Source organism: Stegastes partitus, unplaced genomic scaffold, assembly GCF_000690725.1.
Source record: "Stegastes partitus isolate 25-593 unplaced genomic scaffold, Stegastes_partitus-1.0.2 Scaffold1588, whole genome shotgun sequence".
In the NCBI taxonomy this organism is placed as follows: Eukaryota; Metazoa; Chordata; class Actinopteri; family Pomacentridae; genus Stegastes; species Stegastes partitus.
In genome coordinates, this window is record NW_007579319.1 from 101114 (window position 1) to 115223 (window position 14110).

General features: G+C 39.8%; 1 protein-coding gene across 1 annotated transcript in view; it reads right to left on the minus strand.

Annotated features, from left to right (window-relative positions):
• The window catches only part of LOC103371447 (protein Jade-2), a 102397-nt gene that overhangs the window by 70389 nt on the left and 17898 nt on the right, over nt 1-14110 (minus strand). Inside the window, exons 6-7 of the mRNA XM_008300777.1 lie at nt 8964-9440; nt 6662-6826 (exon numbers count right to left, since the gene is read on the minus strand). Coding sequence (XP_008298999.1) covers nt 6662-6826; nt 8964-9440 — 642 coding nt within the window. The remainder of the gene's footprint in view (nt 1-6661; nt 6827-8963; nt 9441-14110) is intronic.

Below are 14110 nucleotides of genomic sequence, written 5' to 3' on the forward strand. Positions count from 1 at the left end.
TTACAGGTGTGTGAGGAAAGAGAAGCAAAGATCAGGAGAAGAAAAGAGACGGTGAAGGAGGGGAGAGCAGGGAGAATGAAACTGAAGAAGACGGATGAAGTGAAAGAAGGCTTGTATATCGACAGCCACCAGCATCAGTAGCAGAGGGCTGTCAACACTCGCCGGGCCAATATGTGACCAATTGGAGATCAATCCTCCTCATGGATGACCTGCCAGCAGCAAGCACAATCAATTCTCCCAACGTTAAAGAGGAATGCTGCTCGATGTGGAGCTGACAGAGATTCAGCAACCTCAGTTCAACGGGTCTCACGGTGAACACGATCCCCCCGTGGAACTGTTACCAACAGACGGTGTCACGTTTTGATTGGAGCACCTCTCTCGGCTGATAAGTGCTTCTTTGAAAATAACCTCAATACAATTATCAGACACACGATGAGTTCAGTGCAGCTTTGGAAAACGCACGTAAACGGATGACGGAAGATCTTTCGGAACATCTTTGACAACACACACTTAGAAAATAGCTGTACATAAGTAAGACGCAAGAAACACATTCACAGAAACGTTCAACTCAACCAAAGCCTTCAGGGAACACAGTATTACTGGAGACATTCACTACACTCCGACTGTCTGTCCTAGTTGAATATTTTCAGCACACTGGGATCTATTACCTGTAATTGTCAACAGTGTAAAGTGTTCCCAAGTGCTCGTCTAGTCTACAAGTGTGTGGAAGTTTATCAGAGATCACAGATTAATAAAGCTACATAACATTAATCACATAAATATGTGGCTAAATAGAGGTCAGTTGTGTTGATGATGTATTTGATGTTCTTATAATGAAGAAATACGTAAGAAAGACAAACCACTGCAATCAGATAGCAGTGAAAACATGCATTTGGTAGCTAGTAACTGAGATAATAGAGAAGTAAAACTGATCAATATGGAAACTCATAGGACTACATATAAAAAATTAGAAAAAAACCTGTAAAAATTTGGCAACAAGGGTGCCAGAAAAAATGTTGAAAAAAAAAAAAAAAGATTAAATACTGTTATGTTTGAACACTGGAAAAACTCCAAAATAATAGAAAATGTCTGTAAAATAATGATTGATCTTATTTAAATAGAGTAAAACTTTGTGATTTAATGGTCACACATCGTAAAAGAATACAATTATGACCATTTGTAGCAATACTCATTTTTGTGTGGACATTATTTACAGTCACTTGTTTATTTTTTGCTGTTGTTGTTCTTTTTAGCCAGCTTGTAATTTAATATTTTTTTCCATTATTGTACAAGATGTGTTTTTGTAATTTAACAAAACAGGGAAAAGCATTTAAAATAATTATTTAACATATACACAATTTGTCTTTCAAATAACGGCAGATATTTGTAAGATTAAAAAAAAAAAAAAAGTTTTGGCAAATGTAAATACAGTAAAAATTGTGCACTTTCAGTAAATTATGATTCTTATCTGTGATTTTACTAGTTATGTGCAATTTAACAAAAAGGGCAAACAGTAGTGTGCTCATGAAACTACAGTTGAAAACTACATTTATTCTATTACAGCATACTGCGCATAAGAGAAGCACAACTTTATATTATCTTGAATGCTTTCTGTTAAATAAAATGTCTAGGGGACAGACTTACTGACAGGTGACAGATTAAGTCTTGACCTGGGTGATAGGAAATGCTCACAGTACATACCAGGAATAGACATTTCATAACTATCAACAAGAAAACAGAGTTTGAGTTATTCTAAATATTGACACCAACATGTTTACTACAAGTGTATATTGGTAACAAGTACCAGTTATCAGTTTCCTTGATAGCTAATAATCAGTATCAGCCCTGAAAAACACACACTGGTCGACCCCTCGTTGGTTTTTCCCTAAATTTTAAGTCATTGAAAACTGAACATCTGACAGTTAATCTCCATGTTAATATTAGATATTATCTGTCTCATCAAGAACAACAGATTGTCAATAATAAGGGATCTGAGGCTCCACGTAACTGTGCAGCATTTGGATGTAATATTCAAGCTGTGTGTGCATTAAGTTTGTTTTAGTGTACTGGGTTTCTATTAGCATTTTTCACACGCTTCACATCGACACACATTTAAGTGCACAGAACTACAAATGTGAACATGGAAATAGATGGCAAGCGTTACCAACACATTAATGTGCTTTTTGTGTCTCCTGGAAACTGTTGTGTTGCCTTTCTGTGTGACTGACTGCTTAATTAAACATAATTCCTTCAGGCTTTGCCAAAAAATGAAATGACTGACAGATGGACAAACAAGTAAACAGACAATCAGACTGATGCACAGACAGCTGTTTTTGTGCTGCTTTACATACTGTCAGTAAAATAAGCTGTTTGAGATGCTATTTTCTGCTGATTTTTTTTTGTACCTTTTTATTGATGGAATAAACAGAGTTAACTTTAGAGGCTTGAAGTGGTATGGTTCGCTTCTACAACACACACATCAATAATGGGCGGTCTGGAGGGAGAAGAGTTATGGAGTCCACGGACACACTGACTGGTCAGGAGGTTAGCAAGGCCTGCAACAATCAATAAATCCTGACCACCGGAGACCACTGCGGTGTGGCTACAGTTACACAAGTCTGTAGAAGGCAAACACCTCTGCACAGTTATGTTTTTATCACCGAAAATACTATATATATTGAGAGCAATTTGCACAGCGACAAATTCTCTATCTATAGTGTCATTATTGTTTCCACCCTCCGACAACGTGACCTACATACTGAACCAAACTGTACTTAATTTTTTGCTGTTAAAAGCCACCGTTAAGAAGCGACAAGCTGCACCGAGGGAAATGATTTTTCACTCCATTATGTCAAGTTAAGAGGTGAGGAATAGTTATCTAAAAAGCCAAATTAACCCTGTGGGATGCTGGACAAAGCACGCTGATCCGTTGGTCTAATCACAACTGAACTTAAGTCCACTCAATTGGTCTTACCAGCTGAGGCTTAAATGGGAAAACCACGGAGCAATTAAAAAATGTCCCCCAATTATTTCCCCGTGTTTGCATTTTAGTCTTTTAGTTTGGTAAAAGAATAGCAGGTCATTTGGTTGATACGCAGCCTCCTAATTGCCAAAAGGTTGTCCTACTGTGAGCCAAATTAAATCAACCAAGCTGAACCAAAACCACGGCAAGCCAAATGCACTGTATCAAATCGCATGCCAAAGAAATGTAGGGAAAAAAGCATTTAAGGGAAACCAGATTATTTGGTTTATCTTCCAGTCTGCTGAAAGAAAATATATTATAAAGTGGTTCTGAAGGTTTCTGGGGGGAACTTTTTCAACACTGCTTCTTTTTAGTATCAGAAAGTAAGCAAATATCATAAGAAACCATGTTTTTTAAATTGTGGTAACGATATAAAACATTTGTCCAAGTGCAAAACGCAGCGCAGCAGTCCAGCCGCCTGTCCTTGGCAAACCAGAGTTAACTGTATCCCCTTAAACTGGGGTTGCAGTGGATGCTTGGCTGTTGGCTCTCCGCTGTAATTCCTGATTCTAGTAGGGTGGATTGCAGGGTCAGAGAGAGGTTTTGAGAATACCACAGCAGTGAATGCCAATCAACTATCAGAGCGCCGCGAACATGAGCCTGGAGAGAGTTTGTGAGCATGGGCACGACCAATCCGAGAAACCGAGCGGGGAAATATACATAGTGGTTATCAGTCAGCTGCCAAGAGAGAGTTATGATCCTGAAGGCAGCGGGGGAACACTTCCCCATTCAGCCCGACCTCAAAACTGAACTGCTACAGATCAGGTATAGACAGTGGCGGTGAGTTCTATCGAATATCTGGCCGTGATGACAAGTTTCTTCCTGACCTCAGCCCTGCAAGTTGCATGAAAGCTTCTTCTTGGATTTTCTGTTGTGCTAACTAAGATATTTCTTTTGTTTTAAAGGGGGAAATAAAAATAAATCCATAGCCACTAGACTTTCCCGAATGAACACAGGTGTAAGTTTCAGGAAGCGGTGCAGAGGATATACCCCCACCATATGTAGAACAATAAAGAGAAACTGTTACTCAAAGATTTACTAATGCCTCCAACGGGGGAAGGTCTTTCTTCTTCAGCCATGGGTCTTTTTATGCTCTCAAAATATGAATTATGAACTCAACCCACTAAATCTATTGTGGCAAACATAATTATCCTCACCACACACACACACACACACACACACACATATATGAAGACATTTCCACTACAACAGATACAGAAAAGGCACAAACTGGTGCATAAAAATGGCCATAGATGGAATTGAGGAAATTAGGTGTTCTACACTCTTAGAAGAGCCTTGATGAACCTTTTGGTTTCCTGACCAATTTCTACTGTGGAGGAACTGTTTGAGTTCAGGATGCTTCCTTGAGGAACTCCTGCAGCAGAGGTATCTTGAGGAATCCCAAAGACAACTCAGACAGCATCACTCAGATTTAGGAGTTTCTCAAATTGTTCCTTCATCGAGGCCTTTCTCCATGGTCTTTCTTAACTTCTACTTCCACAACCATAAAGGCTGCTGTCGCTCTGGTCTGACAATGACTGTCTGCCTTTTAAAGATCTAATGAGCTAACCAAACCTGAGAATTTTTCCCTTTTCACCTTCACAGATTCCTTCCAGCTCTGCAAGGCAACAAATCTAAGCTTCCATTTGACATGAGATGTTTCAAACTAGGAATGTCTGGAGCCCGATTTTGAGATCGGGTTTAGGGTCAAGGATGGGAATTTTGAGGTGATCAGCATTACCACAAATCTGTTGTAACACAGAAAGACTAAAAAGCTGCAAAAATGGCCATCAGAAGGTTTACTGAAACGTAGGATCCCTGTCCTTATTTGTCCCAGCTGAGGTTAGCATTTATTTTCTGGTCTGAAGTCTCATACAAGTCTCTATCATGGTGCTTCCTTTGACAGCTGAACTCCTATAATGTCTGCTTGCCAACATGGAAGAGCATGTCTCCTCTGGTTGCTACAGTATTAAACAATAAGAAAGTCCACCTGGAGGTGAAGCCAGGTACTCCAGCTCATCTACAGTACTTGAAGTGTGAATTATCCCCACTTTGATTATTTGAACTTCCTCCATTTGGACTTTTATGGTTTTTTTTTATTGAAGTGCCTAAGACACACACCTTAAAGTTCCTGTCTGGTTGTTGATTAAAGCCACAAAAACGAATCTCTGTGTTTCAAAATCACAAATTTAAAAGGTTTTTTTCCCCATAAAAATAATCTCTTCCTTCTCAACTTACGGCAGCTCATCTACAATTCAAAAAGTCTGAAACTACTCACTACATAATAGTAAGCTGCAACATTGAGGTTATTCAACTCTAAATCTTTGAAAGAGAAAACAATTCTAAAGAAGAACAATGATATGGGAAGCCCCACCCCGCAAGCTGACAGGATTGGTTCCTGAGGTTTGTTACATATGAAGCCCTGGAAGTCAAAATCTGTGGTTTTATAGACTGTCATTGATACTCTGTAGTTTCAAAGTGGAAAGAATTAGACGTGACTGCTTGTTTCTCTCACGTCATGTCTCCTAGTATGTAATAAACACCATATGGGCATGTTAACAGGGTAAAGGACTACTTTCACTTGAAGATCTGAGCATATAACTTCATAATCACATATTTTTCTTTGACCCAAGTTGTTCTTGTAACCTACTCGTACACACAAAATCACACCGTGCCTGAGGGCTTCAGCGGGAAGCCGTCTCATATCATAACCTGTAACTTACAAACACGCCATGCATGAATATGGTGGTTCTTACAGACAAGCTCAAAAATAAAGCAACACTTGGACTTAGATCAGGCAGGTTGTTCCTTCCAAGAACCCCTCTGAGTTCCCTCACCAGAACTTTGAAGTCGGCACCTTCTCCAGCACCCACCTACAGACTCCAAATCAAAGCCCTTCTTTCTGTGGCATGGTAGCTGCTCAAGCATTACCATCTTTTTCTCTGGGGAACAACATCGTGTTGCTAAGCAGGGGGCTCATGAGGCTCTCCGAGAAAAGAAAACGCAGTCTGGTTGGTGCTGCTACGCCTCCCACACTATTCCACTCAAGAGGTAACTTTCCACATCCCAAGGGACATATATACATGCTATTTCTGTGCTCTAGGTCACCTGAGACTGCATTTTCTGTTAAGTTTGTCCCAAAGTCAGAAGAAACAGAGTCAGAGTCAGAAGAAACACTCCAGAAAACAAGTCTGAGAAAACTCTCGAGTTCTGTGTCGCCTCAGTTTTACATAAAAATGTGTTCCAGTGAGGAGAGATCACAGGAAAGCCAAATGAATTCTCTGCGGTGGGTGGATTTTCACTTAAATTTTCAACACTGGGCTATCAGTCAGTCACTCATTATATCACTGAGTCATTTCATTAAGGCTTCATCCTCTGAGCTATTCATTCATTTAGCATTAATATTCATGAGAGGAAAAACCAACTTTACATGATACTGTCAATGATCTTTTTAATTAACATTCAGAAAAAATGTAAATTACCTTTTGACTATATCAGCAATACTGGATGGCTCAAGCACTGAACACACACGAGGAGTGCATCCACAATAAAACACACCGCGCAATTAAACAAGTTTCACTGGCTTCATACCAAACACACACACACACACACACACATACATCTGGTTTTCCTACTCACCCTTTCCAGGTCTTGTCGGAGGTGTGTGAAGAGTTTGAGGCGTCTGTAGAGGACATCCTGCTCCTGCTGGGCCAGGTTGTCCACCTCGTCCCTCTTTAAGGTCACCAGAGGTCGGTTAAAGTTGGCCTTCCTCTTCAGCTTCCAGAACTGATACAAGAAGTCCACCTTGAAAAAGAGGCAAAATATGGCCGGTTATTTTGCTGTAATGCTCACATGAAAGTTGCTGGATTGAGACATTGAGTATTTCAAACATAACAGCAAAGAAAATTCATTGAACAACAGTAAAAATAAAAAGGTGAGCCTTTGCCATACTGTTTACCGTATTGTTGCCTTGCTAATATTCAGTAAACAACAAAACCTGCCAGTGAGCTTAGTCTTTGAAAATAACATTCCCAAAATTAGACCATTTATCAGAACAAGAAACTGTAACTTCTTAAACTAATCCTATGTGACTTTTGTTTTTAAAATTGTGATATTTCCTCAAAATAATTTTATCCTTCATATCATTTAGAAAAACTGACTAAAATAAAACAGTTTTCACTAAGAAGATTCCGTAAAGGCAAACATAAAGCTGTTCATGACTTAGCTGTAAGCAACAGTAACTTAACAAAAATTCAGCAACTTTTTACCCAAACTGGGCTGAACAACAGGCTGAGTTTACACAAAGCAGACAGCATGTAAACAAAGTAAAAACATAAGTAGTAAAATATCTATAGTGTGTAGACCCAACAATTGATCCAGTGTTGGTAACACCTGTGGACACTTGTACATAAGTTGACTTTAGTTTTTTTCCCCCCAGTTTTTGTAAATTATATAATCAAAATAATTTAATGTTTATTTTCTCTTTCTTATAAAATAGTTTGTTTGTTTTTCTTTAATACTTCTAGCCATGGCTGTGCTGTTTCCACAGAGGTGCAAGATTTTATGTTGCAGTAAAAAATGAGACCACGGTGAGTAAAAATGTGCCAAGAGAAAAAAAACACCAAGAAACTACTTGAAGTTCATAGGAAGTAATCTTTCATTAGCGGCATTGGCAGGATACAAAACTCTATGGTACTGGAGATTACATCAATAGCTCATCCATCTTTGGGAGCCACGTAGTCATACTGCACTTGAATATTTGAAAATCACAAAAACTGCACTTACTATGTATAAATGTAAATACATCAAAAGCTGCTTTGATAATTAAAAAATCAGTAATAACAATTATTCTATAAAAGCATGCTACAGAATTTCCCTCTTCATGTATAAAAACCAGTTTGCTTAAAGTGGTAGCCTTCCTTTAAATAAATATAAAAAAAAAGCACTTGCCTGCAGCAGTAATCATGTTTGGAAAGCAGGGACCAGTTAATCACAGCATGTTCTAAACAAACGCCTGTAGCTCATCATACAGTTTATCTATGAATAGGGAGCACTTTATTTGATGCACTCGAGCCAGCGCTCTAAATCGTGACAAATACAAGATTAACTGCATGCAAATACAAAGAACACATGTCGTATTTCTATACAGTGTTACACTGTTGCCGCCAAAAATGTCATCAGTCCTGGCTGCGTTCTCCTTCAAGCTCCTTGTTCTTGGCGGACAGAAATTAACTTTCTTCACGGTTCTACGAGTCGTGTCCTCTGAGATGCTCAGCTGCACGTCGCTGTCACACTGAGCGGTTACAGTATTTGCATACTCGCCGCCTCTTAGTCAGAACAAGTGTTGCTATTCTGACCTCTCTCATCAGCGAGCCGTTTCATCCACTCAACTTGTTGACCCTGCCTGTGTGCTTTGTAATTACGCTGTATTTATATCTGAGGAGTAAGTTATTTTTGATACACATGGCGGTCTACCTGTCACTGGCAAGTTAGGGATCCACTTATATGGGTTTCTTCAGCGCTGATGCCGAATGTCGGTTATCAAGACAGATCTATAACCAATCTTTGAGGCCGATTTACAATACATGTAATGTTTTACCAAGATGTGCTGCAGTGAACCTGTCATTCATAAGTAGGCTTCTTCATTAATAAGGGTGACTCTAACTGAAAATGTAAATTAGAAGTAGGAGTGATTAAATTAGGACACTCCTCTGTTTATGTGGAATCGACTGAGATTGATCAGCTTGTCTCCTGCAGTTACGCCTGCTGCTCTTCTCTGTTTTCTTAATCTTTCACTTTTCTATCACTTTGATTGCCCACTATGGTACTGATAATCGGGAATATGCCACAATAATCGACCAGGTTGATAATCGATTTCTTCCCATGACAAGTGTGGTATCATATCTTATCATTTCAGTGTCAGTCCCATAGCTGGACGTACCTGGGTGACGGGCAACCCCAGGTTTTCAGCGACCTCCCTCGGCTCAACCAGTCGGTAAAACTCGTCCTCCAGCTCCTGCAGCTTCTGCTTCCTCTGGCTCACCTTCTCTCTCTCCAGCTGGTCCCGCTCAGCTCGCTCCGACGCCGACACCGAAACCATGTGCGATACCGACCTCTGCTCTGTGTCGCCGCTGCCGTTCGGTTCGTGTTGCTGGTCCTGCCGGAGCTCAGAAGTCACACCGGCGGCCCAGTCCGGTCTGGCGGCGCTATGAGCTCCGTTGGTGGCAGAGTGGTTGCCGTTGCTCACGCCGGTCGAACTGGAGGCGGCTGCAGAACCGTTAGCGGCGGCGCAGCTGTGCTCCAGGCAGAAGGACTTGAAGCGCACCTCGTCGTTCTCGGCCAGGATGGTCTTCATCTCTAGGCCGTGGTCGAAGGCGCATGTCACATGGAAGGCCACAATACAGGAGGGCATGGAGCACTGAAATGGAAAGATGTGGTACATTTAAAGGCAGACACACAAAAACACACACACACACGCACACAAACCTGTCTTCAATTTCTCAGACACTTTGTCACAACTGTTTGTTTTAAAGTGTCATTTTCGGTCCATTTATTGCGTTATCAAGGTTCCAATACAAGTGCGGTGAAGCAGAAAGACAAGCCAAGTCACAACAAACATGGTTCCCCCATTTCTGCTGACATTTTGGTAGCTCGGGATGTGTGTAAGTGTGTGTGTTTCTCAGTGCTATCCATTACAGGTCATACTAAGAGGCGACCTCCCACTGTGTCCCTCCAGGCACAGTGTGATTTTGTGTGTTTGAGTCCTCTTGGCTGTGCGCTGCTGTCACCGTGTGCACGTATATGCACATTTGTAAATGCCTGTGTGGGGGTAAGTGTGTGTGCAGAGGAGTTCAGCATTCAGCAGGGTTTTTCTTTTTTGTGTGTGTGTGACTCTGCGCTGTGTTGTGTATGCGACAAAAACCTGACTGATGGTAGTGACTCCACCATCTGGAAAACAACTTGTGTCTAACATTTCCACTCTTTCTCTCCCTCTCTCATCCTCTCTCTGATTTAACGCTTAAAAATAATTACAGGAGGCAGCTAAGCTTATCCAGTTCTTATCCTTTTTCCTTTTTTCTTGCTTTATAGAAAGTTTTTAAAAGCTTTAATAAGTTTTAATTGGAACTACTTCCCCCCAAAGAAACAGTCCAGTTCTGATCGGTTCTGGCTTTTGAACATTTCCTAATGCGGTTTGTGTGTTGAGTCGAAAATTACATAACCTTAACAGCCATTATACTTCATTTTCGCTGTAATTACCTTGAATTTTGGATAGTCTGTGCTGGAATTTTCGGCTTCACTCCCTGTCACGGTCCCAACAACAATACGCTGTCTTTGAGCTGTAATAGGTCATCCCTGTGAGACGAACCAGCCCGTCATTACCACCTTCCAGCCTTCAGCAGTTTGTTGAATCTGTCTTAGACTGTATCCTGAGTGCTGCTGAGATTTCTACCTGCTTTAGTTTTCATGCTACCCGCTGTGATTTCCTTGAGGTTTATTCGTGTGTGGGAGGATATTTAAAGATTTCATTCCTAAACCACAACTTGCACAATTTGTGAACTAGCTAATGAATGCGTGCGAAATATCCTAATGGGTGGCCTGCTGTGCACATTATTTACCTGTGTGATGTACAATCCCTACATCTGTTGGCTCAATCTGTCATGAAAAGGTCCATATATGAACTAAGGATGCAAATTTTAAAGAATTCTGCTAATTGACAGTCGCTATCAATCAATTGCTAAAATGAATGAATGAATGAAGTGCAGTGGATTTTGTTCCACATGCAGATTGCACAACTAGTATTTTTAATTGCGTAAACATGATATTAAACATAAAAGCGTTGTTGTTTCAATAGGTACTCAGCTGTCTTAGTGAACTTTGGTTTATCCAGCATATGTGAGCTCTCCCCATTAACTTTTAAAACCAAACCATTAACTCTTTTTCAATAAAGTAAAAAGCCGCCTCAAGCCAGTGCACCAGGTTTTTTGCAATTTTTATTTTTTTTTGCGTTGCCTCTATTAACATTTTCTAACGCAATACTTCAAAAAGCACATAAAAACAAAACCACTATACGCACCGACATTGAAAAAAGGTTTTTCTGGTGTTTGGATAGTTTGATCCTTTAACTCTTTATGACGACTATGTTGTTCTCCCAACGTATTGTCTTGTGTTAAGAGTGTTTCGTTTGCCATCTGTTCTTTCATCGGTGAAAATGGTGACGTATCTCACCTGACGCACCCACTAACCACTAAATCACTGAGTAAACAGTCAGTGATGGAGGAACAGAAGGCGTGATCCAATAATCACATATCTGGCCGGTGTAAGCCGCCGCTATAGATACTTTATCATGTTAAAACGTGGAGTTGCAGTCATAGGTCTCCACTACAGACCCATTTTTATTACCAACCAAATGTCAGATTGAGCCGCTGCAGCTGCTCTCACTTATTCGGTGTCAAAAGGCAAAAGGTTGAACACAGCGTGGAGTCGCCTGGATGTGTTGTTTGGTATGAGCCAAGTCATCGCAAAAAATACTCATCTGGCCTTTTCGACTGCACCTGCTCTGTTCTGGCAGAAATTCATTAGTAGTGTTTTATCGGTGCCCACACTGCCTCCGAGAACTTCTGTTGGTTAGTAGACAACAACATGTTTGTCTGACTGCAGCAATCTTAAACCCTGTGCATGATGTAACTTCACTTTCAGGCCTACTCACTACTAATATGTCACATTTTCTTTGGCTTGTAAATGCTTAATTCTTCATTTAATGCCATATGTGTGATTCAGAGTAATTGACTGTTACTCAAACGCAATAGTTCATTTAATTAATTAACACTTTCTTACTTTTTTTTTTGCACATGTAACCAGTGCAAACAACAAAAAAATCAATCAATTATTATTATTATTTCTGCCATAAAAAGATTTCATACAAATAAAACAAAGCTTTTAACATCGATATTAAAACAGACTTTTTTTTTATTTTAACAGAGCTCAATCCTAATATTACAAAAATCATGTCAAATGATCTAAAAAAAATATGTACATATCTAAATAAATCAATCTTTACTTCTGAGTACACACATTGTACACCACGTTCAAAGAAAACACGTTACCCCCTAAAATAGTAATTGTTCTATAGAGCAATACTTCTTATAGATTACATCAGATATCATCGACACGCAGATGTGATGATGTAATGTTGCATCAGTTGTTACTTTCAGCCATAAAAGCTCGTTCTGCAATAGTTGCACGCATTCCTTCACTCGTGTCAGGATGGCATCTGGTGAACTTTTCATTTTGTTTTCCATTTAAAATGATAAAGTGAAGCAACTTTAAGGCCTCCCGATCATTTTTCAGCAATAAATGTCAAACATGTTTACCAAAGCTGGTAAAGGTTGCTAATTTTCATTCAGTAATATTTTGAGAGCACTTGTCAAATGTAACTTTGCTCAAAATTTAGTTCATTTCTCTGCATGCCATTGCCAAACAAGGTTAGAAATGTGAATTTTCTGGGTGATGAACTTTCTTTGAACACAAGTGTACATGTGAGTCATCATGTAAACAGCATTCTAGTGTCAAGTCGCTCCTTCACTTCCCTGTAAGTTAGAGCCGCTTAGTAATTAATTTACTCCTACGTTTGCTCTTTAGCGCATTCCTAAAACTAATTTACTTTTTCGACAAGGACAGACTGATTCATTCATACCTATTGATTTTCAACACCTTTGTTTTTTAAATCTGCAAACATTTATGGGTCTCAATGTGCTGTTCACATAACAATGTAATAAAAGTTGAATTCATCTGAATCTTAACTTTCACAGTTAACTTAGAAAACAACTCTTTAAATTCTATTGAGGACCTTTTATTTTCCACTGCTATTATTATAATTTAGTTCTACTGAGATTATTAGATACATATTTTCATCTTGTTGCATATTAGGTTTATATTATTAGAAACCAAGAATGTATGTTTTCTGGCTCCATCATTCGATACAATGCAAGTTAAAACAACATAGCATAATAGATATCTTTGAGAACTCTGAAACCTCTACTAGACTTTTACACAAAGTTCTCTATATTTGAAAAGCGCTTAGTTGCACAGAATGAGTTTTTCCGTCTAAAAGCTGACTGGCAGGCCACTGTTTGAACAACCGGAGTCATCAGTGCATTCTTTAAAACATGTTTTCATGATCTGCTCCAGCTACAATATGTGTTTATGTGTTAAACTGATAGCAGAGCTGCAGGTATTTTAATCTAAGGGGCTGCTGTGTCCTCCTGAAATCTTTGAAGAACACAAACTAACCATGAAGCAGAAACACTTTCCTAATTAGCTGAGTGTATCACCCCATTACTGAAGACTGTTGCTCACAGAGTCACTCTCTTTGAGCTTTCACAGATACAGCGCAGACCGGACCGGCTGACCTTTCCGGTGCACCTTCCTCTACTAAAGCAGTGATTAGGAGTCTAATAACACTCAGATAAGTTGCCAATTAATACAGAAGGCTGTTAAATACAGATGTTTTGCTCTGAACACTCGACAGTCATTAGCTGCACATGAGAAGAAACACGACGAGGCGTCATTATTAGTCAAAAGGTTTGAAGTATCGTACAACAAAGTGGCTTTCACCATCAGAAATAGTGGAGGATAGAAGAACTCTGACGCTCTGACCTGCTGCACTTTAAAAACACACTAACTGATATTGTGTGCTGTAAGTTGGCGGCTGCAAATTCATGAGATCGTACACTTTATGTTTGATCTACAATGAGTTCGTGAGGTGATTGAGAGTTTATCAAAAAGCACAAGGCTTAAATATGAAACAGTTAAAAAGATCAACACCAATGACATATTTCCTATCCTCTCATGCGAGCCAAACTGACTTATTATTTCACACTTTTCCCCACATTAGTGTCCTACAAAGAGCTCCTGCTGCTCGCGCTGACATGTCGTATAAGCATCTTCACCTCGTGTGTGAGGTGGCAGCTGATAGTGAGAGTGTTTGTACAGCCGCCTGCCTCCGGCTATGGAAACAGGAGAGAGACACTCGCTCCCAACGGGCAATTCTTGCTCAAGGGCTCGCAGTTAATCTACGGTATCAATACT